Raw genomic sequence first — 26,237 nt, 5'->3', positions numbered from 1 at the left:
CCTGTTTTATAGGAATAGTAGAAATTTTTCGTGGGTGCTCCCGCGAGGGAGCTGGTCCTGGAAGGCTCGGGTAGGCGGGCAGGAGCGACGGGTGATTGGACAGGTAGGAATAAGGGTAGGCATTTGGAAAACAGGGAGAAAAAAAAAAGGAAACTGGGTGCTACTGGGACGGGCGACGTGGCTGCACGTTTGATCGGCTTTGGTATACATGAATAAGGTTTAGGGTAGATATAGTAGTACGACTGCCAGCTAGAAATAAATAAACCATACCTCTAATGATAGTATAGTATTAGTAGTATACTAGTATACACTCCCTCTTCTCGTGGAGGGGTTGGTTGGCGCGCGCCTGCATTATTATTATAAATCCACAGAGACTATGCTTCTGTTATGGCTCTGTTAGTTATAATTCGTTTTTTTCAGTATATTTTTAATTGAAATAGTATTTTTCTCTCACAACAAATTAGATGGAACGGTGTTTTGACTTGTTTTTTAGCGAAACAAACGGGGCCTATATATGATTCGACGTTGTAATTTAGTCCGAATCCTAGAAAACAAACCGATCGAGTTCCAAAGGTTCTGCCAACGATTTATTGCAGCAAAAAGATTCCTTGGCACATGCACGCCTGGTTCTTCTTCGGTCGTCAGGAGATCAGATCACATCGTACGAGCTCAAACGAACATTAGTACGTTTGATGTAGACTAGGATGCTTCTAATCAAACTTCTTGGAGGCAAGGCAATAATCATGCATGTTGCATGCATGGATGCCCTCGTCGTCACCACACCCATCATGCCAACGCTAGCTACGCGACGCGGCAGCCGGCAGGTACAGGTGTGAGGTGCTCGCTCGTCGCCGCCGCTCCTGTCTTCTTCCGGGTCTAATCGTCGCGGCTGCTGACTGCTCCAGCAGGGCAGGTAGGTGGGCGTACTTATCTAACAAGCGAGACGCTACAGAAGTTGCTGATTGCTTGCTTGCCATGGCCTTGCATGCATGTGCATGATGGGGTTCGTGGAGCATGCGCGCGGCCGCGTGCGGGCCGGGCTGCAGGCGCAGGCCGTGCCTTCCTCCCTTCCGGGTTCCGGCCTTCCTGGATTCTTGCTGGTTGACGATGCATGGCCGCATGTGCTCGTGGATCCTGTCGTTGATTGCACAGTGAGCACGAGCGCCTCCATACGTTAGCCAGCCATGCACGCCGATGCATAGAGAGTTAGGGACTAGAGCGACGATACGATAGTGCTCCCAAGTCAGAATACCCATCAGACATCCTACAAGCTCGGAAAAAATGTGTATGCGACACCGTCGCATAGAGACGTCTGTGCGACGAACGCCTGGTCGCGTGATATGGGCGTAGTACGGTGAGCTCCGTGCTCCAGCCTGAACCACCATTCCTTAATGATCTCCTATTACAAACCCCCAGCCCCAGCCACCTGCTCTTCTCGTACCCAGGACACTTTTTGGAACACAAGAACACTGGATAAAAAAAACGAACCGGTCTTTGTCTCTTGTGAAAGAAGCTTCTTTGGATGCTGGGGCCTGGTGGGGGTGTGGTGCTGCCGTGCTGGTGTGGTGTAATGATGGCATGTCTTGGCAAAGGATGGCGTCATGCGATGCAAAACACGCCATGGCAATCCATTCCAGTTTCGGCCATCCCATCCTTCCGAGTCATCGAAATCCAAAAATACTGGCAGCACCGTGAAACCGTTGCCGAGAGGACGCCGAAAACGGAAACGTTTGATTTTTCTCGCCTGGCGACGTCGTTTTACCTATAGCGAAGTCGCATTCACCTTCCCGTCGTAGCTCGATCCCTCGTTGGCAAAGAAAAAGTCACAGTCCCCTTAGGGCACGTTCGGTTAAGCTAAAACCTAGCCAGAAATAATTCCAATTGACAAAGCCTATTTAAATTAGAATACGAAACCAACCTGGATTATTTCCAGGGAGCCATTCCCCTTCAACCGAACGGACCATTACTAACGCACACACGGCCACGGGTATTGGTTCCCAGGACTGGAATCACCGCGCGCGCGCGCGATCGAGCCCAGTCCTCGGCTCGGACACGAAACCACCAGCGCTGGCTAGTGCTAGCACTCCCATCGGCGTCCTGCCGGGTCCGGTCAAAACGGCCGTTTCAGACGAGACGACGCCTCCCTCCAGGCTCCAGTCCTCCACCGGCCCCAACTAACCAACCACCCGCGCCGAGACAAATCGTCGCACCCGCGCCCGCCGCTCAGTGCCCGGCTGCCCGCTCTGCTCCTCGCTATATAATCCCCACACGCCTCGTGTCAAACCATCCAATCCTATCCAACCCTCCTGTAGCATTCGATCTCAAGAACTGCACCGGCCGGCTGGTACAGCGAGCGAGCGCGTGGTAAGAAGCCAAGAAGGCACCGAAGGCGACCGAACCGAGGCTTACTACTACTACTCGATCGATCAGGGCATCACGCGGCCGACATGAGGATGCTGTTCAGTTGCTTCGTGGGGTCGGAGCCGGCGGCGGCGGCCGGAAGCGAGAGCGGGGACGAGAGGCAGCAGCAGAAGAAGAAGGCGGTGCGGCGGATGCGGAGCGCGACGGCGCGGCTGCGGTCCCTGTCGCTGGACGACCTGTCGCGGACGCTGGCCTCGTCGGGCCTGCACGCCTTCACGCAGGCGGAGCTGAGGGCCGCCACGCGGGGCCTCTCCAGCAGCAACTTCATCGGCGAGGGCGGGTTCGGCCCCGTCTACAAGGGCTTCCTCGACGGGCGGCTCCGGCCCGGGGAGATCGAGCCGCAGCACGTCGCCGTCAAGTACCTCGACGCCGACGGGCCGCAGGGACACCGCGAGTGGCTGGTACGTATACGTGCGCACGCCGGGTCCGGCGGGTCGGGCCGTACGTACTTACAGTTACACATGCATTTTAATTTGAATGGATCGGACACGACACACTTATTACGTACGATCGATGCTTGCTGCAGGCCGAGGTGGTGTACCTGGGGATGTTGAGGCATCCGCATCTGGTGAAGCTCATCGGGTACGGCTGCCAGGACGAGCAGAGGATGCTCGTGTACGAGTACATGGCCAGAGGCAGCCTCGAGCACCACCTCTTCAAGAGTAAGCTACCTAGCACCTCGATCGTTACATACTCCAGTATGGTGTGTGTTACACCTGATCGACCTGCTGGGACTGATCGATCCACGCACGCATCGCATGCATGCAGATCTGCTGTCGACCTTGCCGTGGTGCACGCGGCTGAAGATCGCGGTGGGCGCGGCAAAGGGGCTGGCGTTCCTGCACGAGGCCGACACGCCCGTCATCTACCGCGACTTCAAGGCCTCCAACATCCTGCTCGACTCCGTGAGTACCTCATGCATTGCCTGGTCTCTGCTTACTGCAGGCCCGCCTGCTTCGACCGGCCGGTTCAAAATATTCTTCTTCGTCTTCTCGTCACGACTAGTTCATCGAGTTACTTATTAGCTTCCTTTAATCCCAAGGAATTCGATCTTGGCTCTTTGCCGACGCCAAGAACTACTACATGCCACCACATTTTATTTTTCAAATTTCAAATAGTTCGCCAATCTCTGTCGTACACCCAGGGATATATCCATCTGATCGATCCAGAGGGTCGAATTCCACAATGCTTATATATCTTTATATAGTGTGGCGGCCAGCTCAAAAAAATAAAAATAAAAAATATAGCAATTATCAAATGGTACCCAGAAAACCAGCAAATTACTAACAAGTAAACGTGTCCTTTCTGATTCGTTCACTTCTCCTACCGAATGTGACAACGATAATATCGTCGTCATTAATATAATGTTCCTGTCATTTTAAGCAGGCAAGAAACGTACTTTTTCCAATTATAAATTGGTGCACCCCGGCCGGAGCTCGACCGGACGAAAAAATTGGTTGTTGCCTCGTCGTAGGAGCTTCGTACTAGCAGCTCGAAGCCTGAGCAGTACGGCCGGAGTACTAGTTGTACTTGATCCACCTAACACTCTTCTCGATCCTGAGTTGATGACAGCCACAAAAATTGGCAACAGAGAGCCGTTCGATCCGTGCTTTCCCCAGACGAGTAGAATGCGCCTGATATGCACACGCGCCCAAGCATAAAATTCTGACACGGAATCAGTGTACGTGTATGCATAATGCATTAGTACTAGCGAACACGGATTGACCTGACACGTACCCATGTCTAGGATAACGGTCGAAGCAAAACGATATGCAAGTATCAACATTGCGGCTGAACTGACTATTAAACGATATTTCTTTTCTGTGTGTGTATGGCAGGATTACACGGCAAAGCTCTCAGACTTTGGCCTGGCCAAGGAGGGCCCACAGGGCGACGACACCCACGTCACCACCCGTGTCATGGGGACACACGGCTACGCCGCGCCGGAGTACATTCTCACCGGTACGTTACGTTACGTCACGTCACCGACACACCAACTGCATGCGTACTGTACGCATGTTCTCATTCTCGATTAACCATGCAATGCATGCATTGCAGGGCACCTGACGGCGAAGAGCGACGTGTACAGCTTCGGCGTGGTGCTCCTGGAGCTGCTGTCGGGGCGGCGCAGCGTGGACAAGCGGCGGCGCGGGCGCGAGCAGCACCTGGTGGACTGGGCGCGCCCGTACCTGCGCCACCCGGAGCGGCTGCACCGGGTGATGGACCCCAGCCTGGACGGCCAGTACTCCGCCAGGGCCGCGCACAAGGCCGCCATGGTCGCCTACCACTGCCTGCACAACGTGCCCAAGTCCCGCCCCACCATGCGCGACGTCGTCGACGCGCTCGAGCCGCTGCTCGCCGTGTGCAGCGACGTGCCCACGGGCCCCTTCGTGTACACGGTCCAATCCGAGCCCGACGACAGCAAGGCCGCCGAAGAGCCGGCGGCAGCGGCGGACGGCGCCGCGGCGGCCACTGTTGCCAGGAAGAAGTGTCTCGCGTCGGCCGTGCACGCCGAGGGCGAGCTGCGGACGGCGGCGAACCAACGCTCCGCGAGCTCCGCGGCGGGGCACGGGAGCTCCTCGCCCCAGCAGAGCAGGGACAGGGGAGCCTAGGTGCATGCGCTGTGCGCAGCCGTCGATGCATCCGTACGTGTCAGCAGCTTGTGTATATTTGTTCCCTTCCCGACGAAAAAGATTGTCAAGTGTACATAGTTTCAGTATCAGCAACGTGTAACCCAAATTAATTTGTTCGTTGATTCATTTCCTTAGTAATCCTCCTCCGGATAACCGGGATTCCGGGAATAAAGTTGTGAGTTGTTTCGCAGATTTTTAGAGATGCATTTGGCGAGAGTATGTCCAAAAGACTATTTCCTTTAAAAATGTTAGGAATAGAGATTTTGGTGAAAGACTAGTCTCCAATGGTTTCTCTAATTAGTTATCCAAATATAGCCATCTTCTATTTTAGAATTTTCGCTAGCCAAAAATAGAAGACGAGAATAACTCTCTAGACTGCGCACGAAATATAGAAAAACTGTTGGAGAGTGAAAAGATATAGAAAATAATTTTTATGCAAATAACTCTCTCAATGATAATTTAGATAGTAAGATATAGACTCTTAAGAGATGCTCTTAAATGGGTATGATAATTAGCAGTGGCAGTTAACGGAGGGAATTACAGTGGAAAATCGACTTTTAGCTTCAATCTATTGTTTGGTTTGTGGAAAAAAAAATAAGAGACTGAACTAATATTACCTGCTCAGTTTTGAGGACCAAAATTGATTTTAGGATTTTTAATTACATACTTTTTCAAAATAAAAAATTGGACAAATTTTTGAAAACTACCTTTACAAACTAGCAACGTATCCGATTTACCTCTTTTAGATGATGTGGCACTAAAAGAATAAGGGGGATATTCAAAGTTGTACAAATTACCGGAGAATTAAGTTGATGAGCCATACTATGAAGCTATGGGAGAGAGTTATCGAGCATCGCTTGAGAGCAATAACGCGGGTCTCTATGAACCAATTTGGTTTCATGCCCGGAAGGTCAACCATGGAAGCCATTTTCTTAATAAGACAAGTTATGGAGCGGTATAGGGAGAAGAAGAAGGACCTACACATGGTTTTTATTGACTTGGAGAAGGCTTATGATAAAATACCAAGGAATGTTATGTGGTGGGCTTTGGACAAACATAAAGTCCCAACGAAGTACGTCGGGCTCATTAAGGACATGTACAACAATGTTGTGACTAGAGTTCGAACAAGTGATGGAGACACGGATGACTTTCCGATTAGGATAGGACTACATCAAGGGTCAGCTTTGAGCCCTTATTTGTTTGCTTTAGTGATGGATGAGGTCACAAGGGACATACAAGGGGACATCCCTTGGTGTATGCTTTTCGCGGACGATGTAGTGCTAGTTGATGAAAGCCGGACAGGAGTGAATCAGAAACTGGAGTTATGGCAGAAGACTTTGGAGTCCAAAGGTTTTAGACTTAGTAGAACTAAAACTGAGTATATGAGATATGACTTCGGCACTACTACTCGGGAGGAGGAAGATGTTAGTTTAGAAGGTCAAGTAGTGCCTAGGAAGGATACCTTTCGATATTTAGGATCAATGCTACAGAGGGACGGGGATATTGATGAAGATGTTAGCCATAGAATCAAAGCAGGGTGGATGAAGTGGCGGCAAGCGTCTGGTGTCCTATGTGACAAAAGGGTACCACAGAAGCTAAAAGGCAAGTTTTATAGGACGGCGATTAGACCTGCTACGTTGTATGGTGCAGAATGTTGGCCTACGAAAAGACGATATATTCAACAGTTAAGTGTCGCGAAAATGCGTATGTTGCGTTGGATTTGCGGTCATACAAGAAGGGATCGAGTTCGGAACGATGATATACGTGAGAGATTAGGGGTAGCGCCAATTGAAGAAAAGCTTGTCCAACACCGGTTGAGATGGTTTGGACATGTGCAACGGAGACCTCCAGATGCACCGGTGCGTAGTGGAATCCTAAGTCAGGATAGTAACGTGAAGAGAGGCAGAGGAGACCGAAGTTGACTTGGGTAGAGGCAATAAAAAGAGACTTGAAAGGATGGGATATATCCAAAGACTTAGCCTTAGATAGGAGTGCTTGGAAGACAGCTATTTACGTGCCTGAACCCTTGTTTCTGTTGGGTTTCAACTCTAGCCTACCCCAACTTGTTTGGGACTTAAAGGCTTTGTTGTTGTTGTTGTTGTAGATGATGTGGCACTATGTCAGAAAAACTGCTATCAAAATCATCTAGGACATAAAAATAAACGGTTTTAAAAGTTAAAGGTATAAAAAACCCGACTTTATAGATAAGGGGAGAAAATCGAAAATGGTCAAAAGGACTGCTTCCCCGTGAGCGCACCTCGCCAACACGGAGGTGGGAATATCCGCCCACCAGCGCATGGGGCTGTGCCACTGCCAAGGAGACCACGTGACTGCCGCGACAAGGTTCAAGATGGCCGGGGACGACGACGGAGCAGGTAACACACCCAAACTGACCCACATCAGACGGCCTAAAGCTTATGATCGCGCGATCCAACGGTTAACGGGCTAAAGATTCATGTGTAGAAAATACCATCGGTGATGCACATTGCCCAATTTGCCACTGATATACTAATCATTTTGCGCCGGTCAACGGACTTACAATTCCCTGTACAATGAAAAATACTTTAGGGAGTGAACGCCCATGAATTGGCATCTAGCAACAATGGTTGCTTTTTAACTGTAAAAATCCACTCCCTCTCCACCAATCTAGGCACTCTAAACAACAATACAACATCGCAGATGGATGTAACCCCAATAAAACCAGGGGGCAGACAAATCTTCAGGGCAGCCTGACCACATTCATTCTATTGGGCAGGCTGTGGATCCTGCTGCCTTAGTAGAAACTGTACTGATGCATAGTGCTGAAGAGATTCTGGAAGATCAACGTCAGCATAATCTATTGCCGGGATAGCCATTGACAGATCCTCAGTGGAGAATGGTATACTGTAGCCAGAAAAGATCAATATTAATGCAAAATGGCAAATCAGTTGAGTACATTCCACATTAGCAAATATCAAGTGTAACCACAGATCGTTGAAGGCAAAGTATAATTTTTGGAAATATTTTCCTTACCTTAAGTCATCATCCAACAAGAAGGAATTTGACAGAAGATTCTGGGTATCTTTGTTAACCATCTCCCGCATTGCAGCAACCACCTGAGAAATCTCAAAAATAAAATCAGAAATGTAAAGCAAAATGAATTCCAGAAAAATGAGAGCTCCAGGTTCAAGCTGAAAGGAGCTACCTCTGTTGAAATGCCTTGGGTATTGTATTTGTCGTCCCAATACATCGAGCATATTCTATAGATTTGGCGAACACTCAAGGACTACATGAAACACCAGAGAAATTACGAGTTAATGGTCTGCCATAAATGATGGCCAGCTGCAAAATCGAACATGATATGTGTTTTCATACCGGGCAAAGATCTTGCCTGATCTCCTCAAGCGTCTTTTTTCTCTTTTGGTGTATAACCTGTATAACGAATTTTGTGAGAATAGCCTAAACGACAAACAACCAACAGAAACAGAAGGGTGGGCAGCTTGCAGAATCAATTACCAAAAATCCGACAGCTTGTCTGATATAATTTAGCTCGTGCCAAGATGTACCCGCAAACTGAAAAGAACATAAACTTGTGAAGACAACTGAAAAGGCCCACAAACCCAACAAAACGATGCTACCCAATATTCTTAGGGAAGATGTATCTTGAAAGAGTAACACATTGGATATGCCAAGAAAATCCAGTTCCAACAGGGCATCTTACAAGCAGGATAAGAATGTACAATGACACCTACCTCCTCTGTGACATCAGTAATCCATTTCTCCAACAATGACAGACCAGCTTTCACATATTCCCCATTGGAGAACGTACAACATTCACGTCGGAGAAGAAGACTGAGAAATGAATATATTAATAAAGGTGAAATAATCTCTTGTTTTTATTTATTTCAACCATATTAGAACAAGCATGTATCTTGAAGTGTCTGCACCCCATCATCCATAGCCTTCAATAAGTATATTACTGAACACACAAGCAGACACTTTTCTCGTAACTAAATTATTTGCAAACTTAACAAAGATAGTTGTCCATTAAAATTTTTCAGTTGATAAATAATATATATAAATATTCCTAGTAATTCAGTCCTAGGACATTTAATGACTAGCACGGTGGTTTCACATTTCATACCAAGCACCAAGTTACTGAGATGAGGAAACTACCTGTTAAACAACTGTATATTGATGAAAGAGAATAATTGTGTGATAAGTTTACGTATAAAGAAGGATGGCACCTGCAGCAAGCACAGATACTATATTAGACTCACTTGGAGTCTTGGACAAGGCATTAAAGGCTATCAGTGCCCCAATGATGAACTTTACAAAGATCAATCCTTTCTCAGAACAGGACAATAATAAGGCTTACATAATTTTCGCGCAATGTATCCATAAGCAAGTCAAGGAAATTGACGATATTGTCCCAGTTAGAGTTTGATGCCGGGTGGGCACCAACTCCAGGTGACTTGGATGTTTTTCCGGGTTGCCCACGTGTTGACTTTGGAGCCTGCATGTGAATCTCAGAAAGTTACCAAAATATCCAGTTATTCCAATGCAGTTAAATTGAGGAAACAATGATATACCTGAATGCAAAGATTAAGAAGAGGTGATATTTCCTTTTTTAGATTATCTCTGAGCTGCCCGAAGATCTTTTCGACACATGCAGTAAGCTGCTGTTTGAATAATATGGCTGGATACCTTGCATCAACTTGTGGTAGAGTATCACTGCGGCCTACAAACTTCGAAGGAGATCTCAGCGTCTGGAAGAAACATAAGTATTGTTATTCCAGTCAGAAGGCAAAATCAATCCTCAATGATTTCTTTAGAAAAAAAAATATCAGGAGACAAAGATTACCTAGTACCCAAATTAAATGAAAAACAACTATGTTTATGCACAACTTACAAAACAATGAAAACAGATAATATTTTAAACAAGTAAGAATGTTTTCATGTCTCCTGACAACATTCTTACTTTGCATCCAAAAATGACTAATGCAACCAGCACAATAAGGCTTCAAAAATCATGACCCTTTCTAGTAACCGTAGACAAGTGTAGCAAAGGTGGCACAGCAGCCTAAGGATTAACAGATCCCAACACCTGCTTTGCACTCCTCAACCACTAGATACAACTCCAGATCCTTGATGACCATCAGTGACATTTGGTATGCGGTGTTTCAACATTTGAAACTGATATGAGTAGATTTGTTTTAAAATATAGTCTTGCAATACTATGATTTTGCTACATTTTATAAATATAATATGGTGGATAATTCATATCAGAGCTGTATTTTGGGGACCATGTCTCTGTACAAAACAATACTCCAGTCCAAAATGTAAGTCGTTTTGGCTTTTCTAGATTAGACATGGTGTATATCCAGATGCCTCGCAAAAGCTATATACCTAGAAAAGCCAAAGCGACTTACAATTTGATATGGAAGGAGTACTATTTATGACTATGATAGATTCAACATGAACAGAAATAATATTCATCATGCTCAAATTCCTTACTTGCACTATCTTCCCTAGAGTTCCACCAGAACGACGAGACGGGGTAGCAAATAATCCATTTGACCGCAGATTCCTTTGCAGAAGGCATAGCAATGCAGAGGTATTGGACAACCAATAAGGTAATATACCATCAGCTTCATTCCCCTGTAGTGAAACAAAAACAGAAAATCCCAAATTGATTTTACATTGAGGACACACCTGGTGTAAACAATAAAATACATGGGCTCCAATTATTTTACCTTGAGGACATCATTTATGGCCTCAATCACATGATCAAAAATAGCTGTTCGCTCTGATTCAAAAGCACGCCAGTGCAGAAGACATTTGTAAATGATACATGCTGCAACTGGTTTGCCATCCTTATATCCTAAATTTTCTTTGATGCAATTCAATAAAACTTCATGATTTTGCTGCATGAAACAATAGCAAATATGAGATACCTCAAATTCTTTATAGACACCATGGTCAGTAACAGAATATTAGCAACCTCATGGAGAAGTCATCAAATGAATTCGAAAATGAAGCACATCTATAACTTAAAGTCTAGAGCACAGACGAATTTACCTCATGCCTTTCAACAGGCAACCTCGATCTCCTTGATGCACTCAAAGTCTGTGGAAGAGAAGCCAGGTATTTTGTAGGTGTTGGGCTTTCCTACAATTTTAGTTCTCTGTCAAATTAAAGCTTTTTTACAAGATCTGGACAAGTGCAGGTACCCAAGTTGAAAGAAAAGAATAGGCTTACATATATATGCTTTGGCTCACTGATGGGAAGCCCAATTGATGCAGAAAATTTCTGCATTCAGAAATCAAGTCAGTGAATTAAACAAGAAAGATATTGTAACTAAATTTGACATCAAATAGAGAATATTGCAATAGTATTGTAGTAGTCAGCAGTGGAGTCAGCAAAAAAAAGCATTGTATTGGGAAAGGGTAACAAAGAAAGGTTACCTCAGATAATGTCTTTGGAGCTACAGACAGATTGTTCATTGTCGGCATATTAAATGCCTTCTGTCTTAAGACATGATTTTCATTTTCCAAGTTTGTAAGTTTCTCCTGCAATCTGAATTCACGAAAACATAAACCATCATATTGTTCTCAAAAGGTCCACCAGAAACGTAGATGCCACATATTAATCATGCATCCTGCAGTTTTAGATACATATGGGAGCACAAAACATACTTGTCCAAGTTTTGCTGTAGATGGTTGCATTTCCCCTCGACGTCCTTCAATTTTTCCATTGTATCATCACTACTTTTACGAGTCACAGCAAGTTCGTTCTCCAGTACTGAGTTCTTCATAGATAATGATTCGACTAGGTTCTGTGGAATGCAAAAGATATGGTTCAGCAAAAGCATAATCAAGGTATATGTCCCACTAGAAAGGCTAATTCAAGTTGAGAGAAAACAGAACATGCTTCCCACTAGACTTACAACCTTAGGGATTCAAAACAAAACCTTAGGGACTATGTTACTTCGCAAAATTTATATACTCCCTAGCTTAAGAATATGAAGACAGAAGTTATGAAACCTTTAGGTTGGAGTTTTCTTTTTCTGCTTCTGCTGACATAATCTTTTTACTCTGCAACATAGTAATCTCTCTCAAAGAATCGTCCAACTGCTTTTGGAGCAACAAATGTTTGTCATGTTCATTTTGAGCAGCTGACATAGCAGCAGCACATTCTGCGCTTAATGATTCAATTATTTTGTCACGTTTCAATATTTCTGCTGATTTTGACTCTTCACTGGCAGCCTGCATTTGAAAGTTGAATCACCAGGTGAATACAAAACCAACAATTATGAGTAATCGAATATAAAAATTTAGGCGGATAGCAGTTTTGTCATCCAACTTTCACAGGAGGCTCAATTTCATCCCTCAAATATAAAAAATGACCGTTTCAACATATTTTAAATTCTCCTTTGTATTCAATTCCCCAAAAGGATTGACAACACCGATGTTTCAACATATCGATTAGCGAGTTTCTTTCACTTCTTATATACTTTCCAGCTTTCCACAAGGAGAAGCAGAAGTCATTCCCGTCAGTTAATATTTTTACTAATACCTATGACTGAAGGTAAGCTACAGATGCTTATAACAAATAAACCTAATATAAAAAATAAACAGGCACAACACTATCAAATAACCGTGACACAATGGAAGAATACAGCAAGTAACATTCACAAATAATGCACTAATGCAATAAAGTGGCACATGATACTTTCCCGCAGTCTCCTTTCAAGGGTAAGTCTTAAAGCAAGATCATCCATCTTTTTCTCAAGCTTATTCTTTGCCTCACGCAGTGCACCAGCTTCATTTGCAGCCTATCACATAAACCATCATATAAGAGTTTTCCCAATACACAATAATCACAGGAGAGAGAAGATTCCAAAAGTTGCAAGGAACATGAAAACCTTAGAAGCACACAGACGAAGAAAAAAAAAAGGAAATGCAAGGATATTTAAATAAAATAAGAACAAAATTCCAAATAACTAATGCAGGTTTCATTCGTTTATATAGGATGCAATGCAAGCCAAGGAAATTACTATTTTGAGTCTCCTTAGCTCCTTTCTTGCAAGCTTCTGTCTCCAAGAACACTGAATTGTCACAGTGGCTTGCCGATAATTCTGGAAAAGCATGACAACCTTCCGTCTTCTCCATGTAGACTGCAGTGTGCCAATGAGGTAAATAAACCAAACCATGAGAACCTGAATGTTTAGTACAATATAACATTCCATGCAGTCAGAAAAAAATATAGCTAGCCACTGATTACTAACATAACAATTTTCATTGAATATGCTTGTTTTAAGATGGTTTTATTTCGTGCACAATTTCAGGAGGGGAGAGGGTCACACCTGTAACACTGTAGCAGCTTTATGTTCCCTAATGGCAGAGAAATAGCGGCGAGCGATGAAACCTCGAATATAAGACTGAATAAGAAGAGCTGCCAAACATGCTTGCAGGTGAGCTCTACGTAGCAGCCATCTTCGGACATACTTCTGAACAATTACAGCTGCCGCTGTTTCTCTCCTGATCGCGTACATCTTCCTTGCCAAACAGCCTAATTAGCAAAAAGAATGTATTAATAATGTAATATCAGAAAGATCAAGAGATTGTGATTCATGAGGGATGCGTACAAGAACCAAAGAATAAATTTGAATTAGAAAGTCATGAGAATAGCAAGCATGTGCGTACTAAAGTACAAAATGAAATTAATTGTCGACAAACAGAAACAAATTATCATCTAGGTATCAAGGATTATGGGACTAATTGGCACCCTATGCAATCACATTTCTCAAGAAACCTTCTGCCATCTAAAACAATCTAACAACCATCCAACCCAATTAAGCAATTACTACCTCTGCTGGCAAAAGATTAGTACTTACCTAACAACCATCAAATTTGAAAATATTGTATTTCAATCCAGTTCATTTGGAGACAGAGTAACTGTGTATAGTTCTCTGTGATCAACAACAACTATTCGACCCCGTTAGACAATTACTGCTTCTAGGAGCAAAAAATGGTGCTGTTTGAAGTATACAGTTAAACTGGAACATGAAACTAATGTAGTTCATTCCAGTTCATTTAGTGGATAAAGCAATAACTCGCTTTACTGTTTTCTGTCATCATTTTACTGATGTATGTCGCTCTCAGAACAAAACTATAAAGCCAAATGATAAGCCCAAGTGTTTACCTCTGCAGTATGCTTGTACAGAAACTGAAGCCTCCCTTGTTTTCACAAATTCTTTGCGTGTGATAAATGTTCTGAAACGGCCTTGAATGTGCCGTGCAGCATTGTCTAAAACCTCAGCACGGCGCATATCTAATATCGCAATTTGACCAGCCCTAAGGAACACCTTTGTTCTACCAAGCTATCATGTAAAGAAAATGTCAATATATTATTTTCACATCTTTCCCTCGGTGACCTTAAGCATATCATTAAAGTAATAACTTAAATTTTGAATTTTTTTCCCTGAGGATGCATGAGAGCTGAGCATCATTTCATTCAGAAGAAGAGTATTATAAAAATAAAATACCCAAACAACACAGAATACTAGAACACATGCAACAGTGCAAGCAGTAAGATGACCAAATGAAATCACTATCACTAGGACCAAGAGATTCAACACTACCTAGCAAACAAATTCCAGAGGTCCGTAGCCCAGCAGCACTAACAATTTATAATACAATGATGGTGCTTTCTGAAAAACTGGATGTTTATGTAGAAGAGCAATGGTGGGGTTTTTTATATATAAAAAGATCTAAACCTTATGTACTTGCATGGGAGATATAAACAAGACTCAGTCATGTAAATAGATGTGGGTCATTTAAATCGTCTAATCATCACGGAACATTAGTACATTGCAACAACACAATCTCAACTGAGCACATTACTTGAAAATTTTCAAGCTCCATCTTTTCAAGAATACCCTTTGTCAGCATTCTTTCATCGTAACTGCACATGCAAAGCAAACATGGTATCAAACATGGTAAAGCAAATCAACAAAACAATCAACCATTCTTTTCTTATAAGCAGACTGGATAAACTCCCAACGGTTACTACCATACTACAATATGATAGTGCTGCTCAATTAAACATGTACAAATTATCAGGTGATGAAGCCCATGCTCAATTATTTCAAACACAAAGCTCCTTGGTAAAGAGGAATCAGATTATTCAAGTCGAGTTTGTTATTATGTATATGTATCAATAAGATCAAGCAATTATGCAGAGTGTTTCAGGCCATAAAGAAAAATTAATTAATCTAAATTTCCATCTCCTTCCATAACTAGTTTCATGAAGGATATAAACAGTACCTTCCAATCATCAACTCTGGCACAAGAACAGCGAACCGGTCAACAAATTCAGCATAAGTCCTTCTGGTAGGATAGCCAGCAAGACTAATACGGACAGCCTCTAAGACACCCTGTCATGCCACCAAGTGACCATTTTTGTGAAAATGTCAATAATAAAAATGAATGTAGCAAAATGGACCAAAAACAATGAAACATTTGCTGAGTACTAATTCCCTCCAGTAAAATAAACAAGTATAATCCTCGAAAGCATGCAGTTTTTTCCCCAAAATAGTTATATGAACATCAGAGTATAATAACTTTTATTTGATTTTAAAGATCTGAACAACAGAAGCTTGTGGTCAAACTATGCCTTCATGACTACGTCATACCAAACACAGGTGCTGGAGTATACGATGTGTAGCTTGAGAATTCTGTAGTTTTAGGGAATAATAAAAATATAATAAGGCGGAAATATGATAAACATATCTAAAGGAACCACATAAATGTGGTCCAGTTACTTGCCAAAACTGTCAATACAGTATGCCCACTCAAATCAAATGTTGGTATGATTTAAGAGCAGTAGAACGCTGAACATCACAGCGATATTATTTGGCTGTCACTGAAGAACCACAAATCATTCCAGGCAAACCTAGTTTTAAGGTCGATTTTCAGTCTCACATCCAGCAGTCGACTTCACTATGTGCTTGGTTTGATTTTGCTACCCAACGCTCTGATTTTCCCTAACATTGAAGCTCTAAAATTATTGATCTGTTGCATGAAAGTACGTCTTGAAGCAAAAAGAAAAGGGTCAACATTCAATGCTTAGTGCAGAGCAGAAAAAAATGACAATCAGCAATCAACTATTATATGGGCAGATGTGCTGACTAGTAAAACAATAAGAAAAATTATGATACTGCTTTATTAGTCTATGCTTCTGTGATAGTTCTTACCCCACAACGTAGTTGATGCAATACGCTTTGATTTTCAAAAAGCTGAGGTCGATTAGCAGAGTTAGGCTTCACGCAGCGTACATAGTGAGGTTCAGTCGAGTTTAGGGTTTCCATGAGGGCTTGCAGTTGTAGCTTCCAAAAAAAAATTAAAGACAATAAATCAGTGCCTCAGGTTAAATGTACGATGATCTAAGAGTGAAACAATATAAATAAATATCCAAAGGGTAGAAAAATGGCTGAGACTTCTGCAGGTCCTTGCAAACAAACTTCAAGAAAACATCGACTTTCAAAAGATCAAATGCAATAAAGATTGGTGATATTTTTCTCGAACACACAGAAGAGCTGTGTATCATTATATTAAAAAGTTAAAAGGGGTAAGAACCCTTGACGAAGCCACACACCCAGACCACTCAGATTACAAAGAACATGCATGCCCTTTACAAGAGAAAAATGATTGATGATGCAAGGATAGCTCATTTACACCAGTGCGCTCAGACATAAATGTAGCGCAAAAAAAAGGAGTCCTGAAACAGTCGACTAGGGTAATAAACAAAATACCATATTTCCTCGCCTACTTCAGCCACATTATTAAATCGGTCATATTTAAAATGTTAATGCGAACTTGAAGAAAAGCTTGTCCAACATCGGTTGAGGTGGTTTAGCCATGTCCAAAGGAGACCTCCAGAGGCACTAGTGCATTGTGGAGTCCTAAGCCAAGCTAATAATATGAGGAGAGGTAGAGGAAGACCGAAATTGACATGGGGAGGCAATAAAAAGAGATTTGAAAGCTTGGGATATACCTAGAGATCTATGTTTGAATAGGAGTACTTGGAAAGCAGCTATTGAAGCGCCTGAACCGTGACTTAGGGCTCTTGGTGGGTTTCAACTCTAGCCTACCCCAACTTGCTTGGGACTGAAAGGCTATGTTGTTGTTGTTGTTGTAGTAATGCGAACATAGCCAGAAGTAAAGTAACTCATTAGTGAACAAAATCATAAAATTCAAAGAAACGACAAATGAAAGAAGCACATATCTCAAAAGCAAAAAGGAAAAGAGGTAATACACTTTTTATTGATAGGCAGTACACTTTTTATTGATACCTTGAATCTGGAAGCAACTGATGAAAACTTGTACGAGGATCGTATAGATTCTTCTGGCAATGAAGTGAAAAGTCCAGAAACAAATGGGCACCTTGAAGATGATAGAAGATTGCAGTGCTCTGCAACAATATAATCTCGGTTCTTTTCCAGAAAAGAATCTGTTTGATACGTGACCTGCAAACAGTTGTATGTTATTATTATAAACTAGAATAATAATTAATGACAATACCTGGCAGTCCTGGGCTCCTGGCTTACCTTCCCAGCATAGTGTGAGATGGTAAAATCTGTTTCTGAGAATTTTGTCTTCTCAAGCCTAGGATGGGAAGAGAAGTTTCTGAACATCTTCGTGGCAAAGGTCTCATGCGTAGATTTGGGAAACATGCTGTAAATGAGCAAACCATAGCTGAGGACAGGGATTTATTTTATATATAAATATTATATGTTCCAGGAGAAACAAACAGGCAGCTTACCAAGCTTCATCCAGCAGTGCAATAATTCCAATCGGTTTCTGTTTCAAGGACATAGGATACAATTAATTTCAGTTTAAAAATGTTTTCCAGAGCATCCAGGTCAGACAAAGAAAGTAAAAGAGGTCACAGGTCTATCCCCAGACTCCATAGTTTCAGCCATGGCTAAGGGCGTTAAAATGAAACAAAAAATGCCTTAAAGTAAGCATGACCTAATGAATAAAGTAATAGACTTAGTAGTCATGCTAAGTACAGCTTACACTACTGATGTTGCAAATATTAACAGCATGCTTAAAGATTCTTACTCAAATACCTGACAAAGTAAGCATATATTATCTATATGTTTTTATGTTTTTGGGCAACAGGACGCCAGAACTTTGCATTTAGGAAACAGCAACATGTTGCGCCCATTACAGAAACCAGAGTACTAACAACCATTCTAAAGCCTACAGTTGTATAATCTTAAAATAAAGGTAGATATTGACTTTACCAATCATAGCCCCTGCATGCAATTACATCCTGCACAGTTCAAACCTATACCACTAAATGACCAGGAGAAAAAAAAATACCAAAAATGGATACAGCACAAGCGACATGAAAATTTGTCAACTATGCACAAGAAAAAAAAATGAGGCAACATTAGTGGGTTAAACAGAACTCAACATGGAGGACACCACAAATGGCACATCGGCGCTGGCAGTTAACACACGTGCAAAACAATATCAACATAAAGTTATTTGCTCAAGGCAGAAGAGCACCAATCTATCCCAGCACTGCAGGTGCGAGACAAGCGCGCAACAGAGGCTCAAAAATTGATAAAAACTTGCAACAGGACAATTTAATGCAAGCGCAAACCACTATATGTGAAGTGATGCAAAATAATTATTATATATGTAAACATAGCTCTCAATACAACAAATCAAGATCACACAGCCTAGATCACTCAGCCTATGTCAATGAATAAAGGTAAATAAACAACCTTTTCAATCAAATCCAGCACATCCTGATTGTCAATGAACTCAATGTAGCTCCAATTAATTTCCTCGCTTTTGTACTCCTCCTGTTCCATCTTGAATACATGCTGAGAGAAGGCATTTATAGCATCTAGTGTTAAGAGAAGTACATTAAAAAAAAAAAAAAAAACTTCTAAATCTGACAGACAAATACAGTGCATACCTCATTAAAGTGTTGCTGAAGTTTTTCATTTGCAAAGTTGATGCAGAACTGTTCAAAGCTGCACAGGTAAATCAAGGAGCAGCGTCAAACCTAGCTAGCATTACAAAATCAGTATCTCAATGTGATGGCTAATAAATGCATAATTTACAAACGTTTCACCAAACTGTAGTAAAAACATGCTAAATGCATGCACGCACACAAGTTACAATGTATGTTTCAAGATAATTCAATTATATTGCTAATAAATAGAGGACATGACCTTGCACAGAATGCTGTAAATAAACAGATAACTAGGCTCTTTAGCTTCTAAAGGTACAGTTCATCGGATCCATATGAAATATTAGTGCATTGCTATAAGTGAAAATGAAATAAATAAATAAATAAATAGCGGGCAATCTATTAACCTGTTGTTTTTGAAGCTTTCAAAGCCGTAGATATCCAGGACACCAATTTGTACCTTGGAATCCACATCTTGACCAATAGACTTATTAATATTCTCAACAAGCCTGAAAATAGTTTTAAAATATGGCATCACATACAAAAATGTAAATCCTAAAAATATTGCAGAAGAAAATACCAGTCAAATAATCTTGCATATACAGTCTTCGCTAGAGCATCACGATTAGCTGCGGCAGCAGCACAGTCCAATGCTTTAACAATTATTCCTTCACGAGTATGTATAGATCGGCTACATAGTGTTGAGACCAATAGATCTGAATCACACCTGTCTCAAGAACCAAAATGAAACTATAAGCAGCAAATTCAATTAAGGTTACATAGTGTTGAGATCAATAGTATCATATGTCATGTCCAATACACAAAATAGCTCCTACTACAAGAAGACAGGAGTCCTAACAGTCCATGATACTTCTTTTAGCAAAAAGAGTGGTACATGCCCCTTCAGCGCTATTTATACTAAAACATGTTCACCAGATTTAGTAGTAGCACCGATCTTCTAAGCCTATAAGCAGATGGCATGAAACATGACCTCAGAAACCTAAGTTTTAATTGTCTACAATGAGTGTTTAGGATGAGGTCTCGAAATTAACTATTTTTGAGTGTATGCTTATTTTAATCATTTACTTCAACGCCTCCAGAACATTTCGAACCAAACATTTTCTAAAAAAAACACTAGTACAGAAAGCATAATTCCAGAGAAGCAACAATAATGAAAAAAGGAATATGTTCCCCAAAAATATCAAGGTAGTTGATGCCAAAAAAAAAGCATACATAAATAATTTAGCTGCCGTTTGGAGATGAAAATTTGAGATTGAATCCTTAATTTTTGAAGAATCAGTATCTTTTCCGGGGGCAAACTCAATATTGCCAAGATGAAGAATGGCTGCCAATGTCCGAAATATAGCATCCTGAACAAGTACAAATACAGACTCATTTTCTGAAATATGGATACATAATACGCAATAGAAGAACAATGCAACGATTCTCTGACGAAGACATTTTCCAAGTAACATCTAGGTGTGTTAGCATCATCTTAGGAACCTGATCTTCTCTGCTAATCCCAACAATATCCATTGCCCTTTTCGTCTTCCAGTACTCATCTTCATTGTTTGTCCCTTCCAAATCATATGTATTGCTTTGATTCAAATAATGAAAACTGCTTGCATGCCCAAGTTTGTACAGCTCTGCATCCTTTACAGACAAACAATGCAATATCAAAATTAATTAACCTTATGATTTCATCGTATCATTAGGTATATTTTACAACTACATCTTTGGAAAAGACTAAATACAAAGATAATAAATCACGGCACCATAATTAACGTACACAAACCATGGAAAGTTTGGCCGGTAATTTTTTTAAAAAATAATAGTAACATAAAATCATACTAGTGGTTTAGCAGCAAGAAATGCTTTCATATTTTCTACAACTTCGCATAGATTTAGGTAATACACTACTAAGAATGGTAAATGCGTGCCTCCATTTGTTGTAGGCTTGCCTATGCACTTAATTTCTGTTGAAAGTACAGTAAATGAAGAAATAAATAGGTATTAGATGTTTATTCCTTTCTTCATTTCATGTCACATTCTACTTCGCTTGAACCATATGAGCCACTAGGACATAGAATAATGTCATTACATTTTTACTTCAATGTGTCAGGCTTGTGTTGTCTATGCTTGTGTGCATCTAAACAAATCAAGCTTCAAAATATGCTACTAATGGTACTGTTGACTTTTTATATAATATAACAGTCATATCATGCTTATAATTTATAAATAAGCTTGAGTATTTATAAGGCAAAACATGTCTCAACGCTCTTGAGCAATAGTGTTTCAACAAATCAATGTCACGTCACACCAACATGGCATTACAGCACTTTAGCAGAAAACAACAATAAACTGATTTCCGTTGCGAATAGCCGAATATAGTAGATAAAATGATTTATACACATTTCCGCTAACACCAGAACCTCAGGACAAATATCAAAGAAATTGCAAGCCACCATTATAATAACAGGAAAATGATTATGGGTGCATACAAGTCAAATCAATAGCTTGTTATAAGGAATTTGTAGAGCTCAAGGTTGCATAATGATGAATGAGCATCGTTACTAATTAAGTTCAACAATGTCCTTAGAAAGAAGGATACCTTTCGATATCTGGGATCGATGCTACAGAGGGATGGAGATATTGATGCGGACGTTAGCCATAGAATCAAAGCAGGGTGGATCAAGTGGCGACAAGCTTCTGGCATTCTCTGTGACAAGAGGATACCACAAAAGCTAAAAGGCAAGTTCTATAGAACGGCGATTAGACCGGCTATGTTGTATGGAGCAGAATGTTGGCCTACAAAGATTCGACATGTTCAACAACTGAGTGTTGCAGAAATGAATATGTTGCGATGGATTTGCGGTCACACAAGAATGGACCGAGTTCGGAACGATGATATACGTGATCGCCTAGAGATAGCACCAATTGAAAAAAAGCTTGTCCAACATCGGTTGAGGTGGTTTGACCATGTCCAAAGGAGACCTCCAGAGGCACCAGTGCATTGTGGAGTCCTAAGCCAAGCTAATAATATGAGGAGAGGTAGAGGAAGACCGAAATTGACATGGAGGGAGGCAATAAAAAAAGATTTGAAAGCTTGGGATATAGCTAGAGATCTATGTTTGAATAGGAATACTTGGAAAGCAGCTATTGAAGTGCTTGAACCGTGACTTGGGGCTCTTGGTGGGTTTCAACTCTAGCCTACCCCAACTTGTTTGGGACTGAAAGGCTATGTTGTTGTTGTTGTTGTAATGTCCTTAGAAAGTTAAATCAGACACCATCAAATTCATAGGAAAATGCTAATCATGCATAGAGTAACCAAACTCATATAGTGAACTCGCAAATGATCCAATGAAATAGTGATAGTTGGTATACGTACCTTTCCAGAAGCACACAATTGGTAGAAGCAATGAAAATTCCTTTCAGGATCAGTAATTTGCACAACACGGGACCTTTCCAAAAGATAGGTCCTAATAGCAGCTCCAGATATTCTACCACTTGCATCAAACTGTATCTCTACAAATTTTCCAAATCGACTGGAACCAAAAAAGTGCTTAGGTTACAAACTTAAAATATGCAAAACAAAATAAAAGGAGGCCAAAAAGGTTAGGTTCTACAAATTAAAAAAGAGATTGTTTATTATCTTGATGAGGAACACACACGAATGAGCAAATTCTCACCTTGAGTTGTCATTCCGTACTGTTTTTGCATTGCCAAATGCCTCCAAAAGAGGGTTAGACTGGTGGAGGGAAAAAATAAAGAAATATTAAGATAATGCTATCGTTAGCAATATCAACAGAAAATGCATACTTCAACAAAAATATAGATGGGAAACTCTTAGTTTATACAAATTATAGTTGACAAAACAGAGTCGAAACATACTTCTAGAACCTGTTGTTCAACCGTTCGATCATCAAGAGCGGCTCTACCACCAACCAAGGTCAGATACTGCATAATAAGCTTTGTCGTTTCGGTTTTGCCAGCACCACTTTCACCACTAACCAGGATGGACTGGCTTCGGGAATCATTCACCATAGCCCTAATCAATTCAACAAATGTCAACAGAATAAATAAATCATATGGAAACAGTGCATTGCAATTCAACCACAATATAAAATGTACCTGTATGATGCATCCGCCACTGCAAAAACATGCGGACTCAACTCCCCTAATCGGATGCCCTTATATTGCTCCATCATGTACTCGTTGTACAGGTGAGGCAGCCTTGTAAAAGGATTAACAGCAATCAAGATGCTTCCGGTGTACGTCTGTTTCAATACAGACAGGTGAAAGGCCATTATAGAAAGTAGTCCATAACTAATGTGCCAGGACTAATGTAAGAATTAAGTCATGACAATCAACGGTGCAAGCAGAACATTATTGATTATTTAACATAATCAATACAAGGGAGAAGGGACTAAAATTCTTACGCAAAAAAGGACATCATTCCATACTCATGTTGACAACTCAAAATGGAAAAGTAATAATATGTGTGGGAGAAAAAAGAACATTTTTTTTCTCGAACACGCAGGAGAACTGCGTATCTTTATATTAAGAAAAAAAAAGGGGGGGGGGGGGGGGGGGGGGGGGGGGGCGGGGTGGCGCAAGAGCCCTTACAACACACACTCACACTCCTAAGCTCGGAGAAAAAAGAACATGAAAACAACAGTTATGATATTACCTATGGCATTTATTGTTTCCATATTTAGTTATTACAGATCAGATCATATTTTTTTAAAAAAAAATAGCTAGAGCCATTCATCATTCTGCTCCATAAATTTTGCAGAAGTTCTACCAAAGCAGAAATATGACTGATTAAGACATCTGAAAATCAGAATCCTGAACACAGTAGTCAGGAACTTCTGGAGAGAATGTGCTAAAGAAAAGGTGCTCCATGAAAGCAATGTGGCATGGAAAATGAACATGTGACTTGAGCTTTTCGAGTTCGTAAATTTGCAAAGAAAGCAAGTTTTCGAGTAACCAATTAATCTACATTTCAATTAGGTTGAAATGCAAATAACCACAGTAAATAAAAACAGTGCCGGTGAATCACTTACATATATCTCATTCAATGCATATCTTTTCTTCAGATTGTAAAGAACACCTGGTTCATTTAGATATGTCAGTTTGGTCATGTCATCAACATGACCCCCACCGAGATCTTCATCTGTATCCCTGGGCAATAATTTCTCTGGCGAAACTGTAATCTGAAATAAACAAAGGGATAGTTTCGGCAAATCAAATCAAGTTTCCAATGCAACAAATGAAACCATATCTTAATTAACTTTTCATAACTCAGCTCGAAATGAAAAATTGTTGATTACCAATGTGCTTCCACATTCACTGAAAATTGATCCAATATTAATATCAACCATAAGCCGCAAGGATCTTAATGGGCGTGACAAGGAGGGGAAAAACAGGTAGCAGATATTCATCAGGACACCAAACTTGCTACTTGTCCAGGGCGTACGGCGTACCCAGTGCAGAGAGCTCCCGCTCTGTGCGGGGTCTGGGGAAGGGTGTCAGTGGCAAGCCTTACCCTCGCCTGTGCAATACGAGGAGACCACGACTCGAACCCGGGACCTTCCGGTCACAGGCGGTAAGACTCTACCGCTTGCACCAGGCCCGCCTTTCAAACTTGCTACTTGTACATACAATCAACTCAAAAATCTTTCAAGCTGGGTGTCGCATGAAATTGATTAACTCAATGAATCCTAAGCTGGAACATAACATAAAATAAAATGAGCAGGATACACAGGTAACTTGTACAGTGAGAACCTGAACGGCCAATGACTGCTAAACTTGACGGAGCTATTCAGGACAATCACATTAATATAAGTTCTCAATTTCACCAGTGTACATTAAATTATGCAGAGTGAGTTCAAAAGCTATCCAAAAAAGTGTACAAAATGTAACTCATCAAAGCTACAAACCATTATTAAGATTCTATAAGAATTTGAGTTAAGAATTTCTTTGAATTAATAGTACAAACACTAAAACATGATGCATACTATATCTGCAGCACACTAACCAGTGCAGCACCGTCACCGCTTTGAATAACCTGTTCTCAGTCGTAACAAAACAACTACAAACTTGTTAAAAAAAACAAACAAGTTCAAATTTGAACCACCTCAGTTAACTCGTCAAACAACGATCAAACAAGCACCAAAGACAAGTATCGCCTCCAAATTCAAATCAGCCACAACGCCAAACAAGCACAGCGGTGACATCCGCATCCACCAAGACCTCCGAACGGCACAGCGGGAACTTAAACCGCACGGAATGAGACGAAAGCGACAGACGAAGGGAGGGAGGATTGGCTGATGGTGCACCTTTTTCCGCTGGCTCGTGAGCACGACGACGGCGCGCTCCTTCGCTTCCGCCACCTCCGCCTCCACCCACCCTTCCCCCTTCTCCTCCACCCAAACCTTCAACCCCTTCCGGTAGCTCATCCCGCCGAAACCCTAAGCTCCACGCCGCCTCCCCGAACCCTAGTCCCGCCGGGGAAACCAGTGGCGGCGAGCACGGGGAGAGCGCGGCGGACTCTGGCGTTGAGTTGGGGGGCGGCGGCGTCTTATCGGAGCTCCGATTAGAGCGGCGCGGCGGCAGCTGCTTGGAGTCGTGGTGGACTCATCGCGAAATTTTTGCTTTGTCTTGGCGCTTCTTCTCTCCCGTGCGCTTTTCAGTGGCCCGTAAGCATCGAATTGGGGTGGCTTGAGGAGAATCTCGCAGTGTGCCGGGTGCTGAGTGCAAAAATTGTACACGGAGGTGGCACGGAATTTGAATGGCCAAGGGGTGGATGCGTCATTTCAGCCAGCGTGGCAGGCACGGGGCCCGCGCGTATCAAGGCGGTGTGCAGACTTTGAGGTGGGTCCCACTGGGAAGTCCGGTCCGGTGCGTTCAAATCGGCCGATCTGGCTTATTTTAGGCTATCTTCCAAAGCAACGCTCAAAATATAAGACTCATTCGTTTTTTAACTAGCGCTATAGGCAAAAGGTTTAATAACTATTTGGCATCTTCTCCAACAACAAAATTCAAAAGAGAATCCTTTTTGCAAATGGGTTTTCAGGAAAGATGATGCTCATATTTGTGTTGTGCCTCTCAGACAATCCAAGATAGGTCTCCCGTATATGTACTCTGTTGGAGGTTGATTTTTGGTCTCTTGCTACCTATTTTGGATTTGGATGCCCATATGAA

The 26,237-nt window shown here is 41.8% G+C and overlaps 2 protein-coding genes across 3 annotated transcripts; one reads left to right on the top strand and one right to left on the bottom strand.

The window, feature by feature from the left end:
• Nucleotides 1-2,311: 2,311 nt before the first annotated feature.
• Nucleotides 2,312-5,199, top strand: LOC136475018 (serine/threonine-protein kinase RIPK-like). The gene is made up of 5 exons (XM_066472576.1): nt 2,312-2,822; nt 2,948-3,083; nt 3,190-3,326; nt 4,260-4,383; nt 4,480-5,199. The coding sequence occupies exons 1-5, from the start codon at nt 2,448-2,450 to the stop codon at nt 5,031-5,033; spliced, it is 1,326 nt and encodes a 441-aa protein (XP_066328673.1). The 5' UTR covers nt 2,312-2,447; the 3' UTR covers nt 5,034-5,199.
• Nucleotides 5,200-7,533: 2,334 nt separating this feature from the next.
• On the bottom strand, nt 7,534-25,792 carry LOC136478191 (protein OPAQUE1). Of its 2 annotated transcripts, XM_066476544.1 has the most exons (38): nt 25,373-25,791; nt 24,098-24,247; nt 23,163-23,308; nt 22,923-23,079; nt 22,721-22,779; nt 22,420-22,576; nt 20,535-20,684; nt 20,265-20,401; nt 19,612-19,758; nt 19,439-19,540; nt 19,035-19,092; nt 18,838-18,939; nt 17,862-17,899; nt 17,647-17,773; nt 17,392-17,565; nt 16,294-16,425; nt 15,365-15,474; nt 14,942-15,002; nt 14,241-14,418; nt 13,402-13,607; nt 13,093-13,212; nt 12,773-12,870; nt 12,080-12,302; nt 11,732-11,871; nt 11,501-11,612; nt 11,295-11,345; nt 11,115-11,204; nt 10,790-10,960; nt 10,551-10,694; nt 9,626-9,802; nt 9,412-9,549; nt 9,210-9,280; nt 8,786-8,885; nt 8,550-8,606; nt 8,409-8,465; nt 8,239-8,319; nt 8,067-8,149; nt 7,534-7,937 (listed from the first exon to the last, which is right to left on the bottom strand). In XM_066476544.1, the coding sequence occupies exons 1-38, from the start codon at nt 25,490-25,492 to the stop codon at nt 7,799-7,801; spliced, it is 4,563 nt and encodes a 1,520-aa protein (XP_066332641.1). In that variant the 5' UTR covers nt 25,493-25,791; the 3' UTR covers nt 7,534-7,798. The 2 variants fall into 2 exon arrangements, 1 of the variants encoding a protein (XP_066332641.1); XR_010764193.1 differs by lacking the exons at nt 7,534-7,937; nt 8,067-8,149; nt 8,239-8,319; nt 8,409-8,465; nt 9,210-9,280 and having other exon boundaries at nt 25,373-25,792.
• Nucleotides 25,793-26,237: the final 445 nt, after the last annotated feature.

This window comes from Miscanthus floridulus, chromosome 8 (assembly GCF_019320115.1).
Source record: "Miscanthus floridulus cultivar M001 chromosome 8, ASM1932011v1, whole genome shotgun sequence".
In the NCBI taxonomy this organism is placed as follows: domain Eukaryota; kingdom Viridiplantae; phylum Streptophyta; class Magnoliopsida; order Poales; family Poaceae; genus Miscanthus; species Miscanthus floridulus.
This window is presented reverse-complemented; position numbering and strand designations above follow the sequence as displayed.

Bases quoted from the DNA above. Each gene is read 5' to 3' on its own strand.
- LOC136475018 (XM_066472576.1), top strand. From the start codon at position 2,448: ATGAGGATGCTGTTCAGTTGCTTCGTGGGGTCGGAGCCGGCGGCGGCG. The intron at 3,084-3,189 runs GTAAGCTACCTA...GCATGCATGCAG, and splicing joins CGAGCACCACCTCTTCAAGA to ATCTGCTGTCGACCTTGCCG. The intron at 3,327-4,259 runs GTGAGTACCTCA...TGTGTATGGCAG, and splicing joins CCAACATCCTGCTCGACTCC to GATTACACGGCAAAGCTCTC.
- LOC136478191 (XM_066476544.1), bottom strand. From the start codon at position 25,492: ATGAGCTACCGGAAGGGGTTGAAGGTTTGGGTGGAGGAGAAGGGGGAA. The intron at 11,346-11,500 runs GTAACCTTTCTT...TTCTGAATGCAG, and splicing joins CTCCAAAGACATTATCTGAG to AAATTTTCTGCATCAATTGG. The intron at 10,961-11,114 runs GTAAATTCGTCT...TGTTTCATGCAG, and splicing joins TGCCTGTTGAAAGGCATGAG to CAAAATCATGAAGTTTTATT.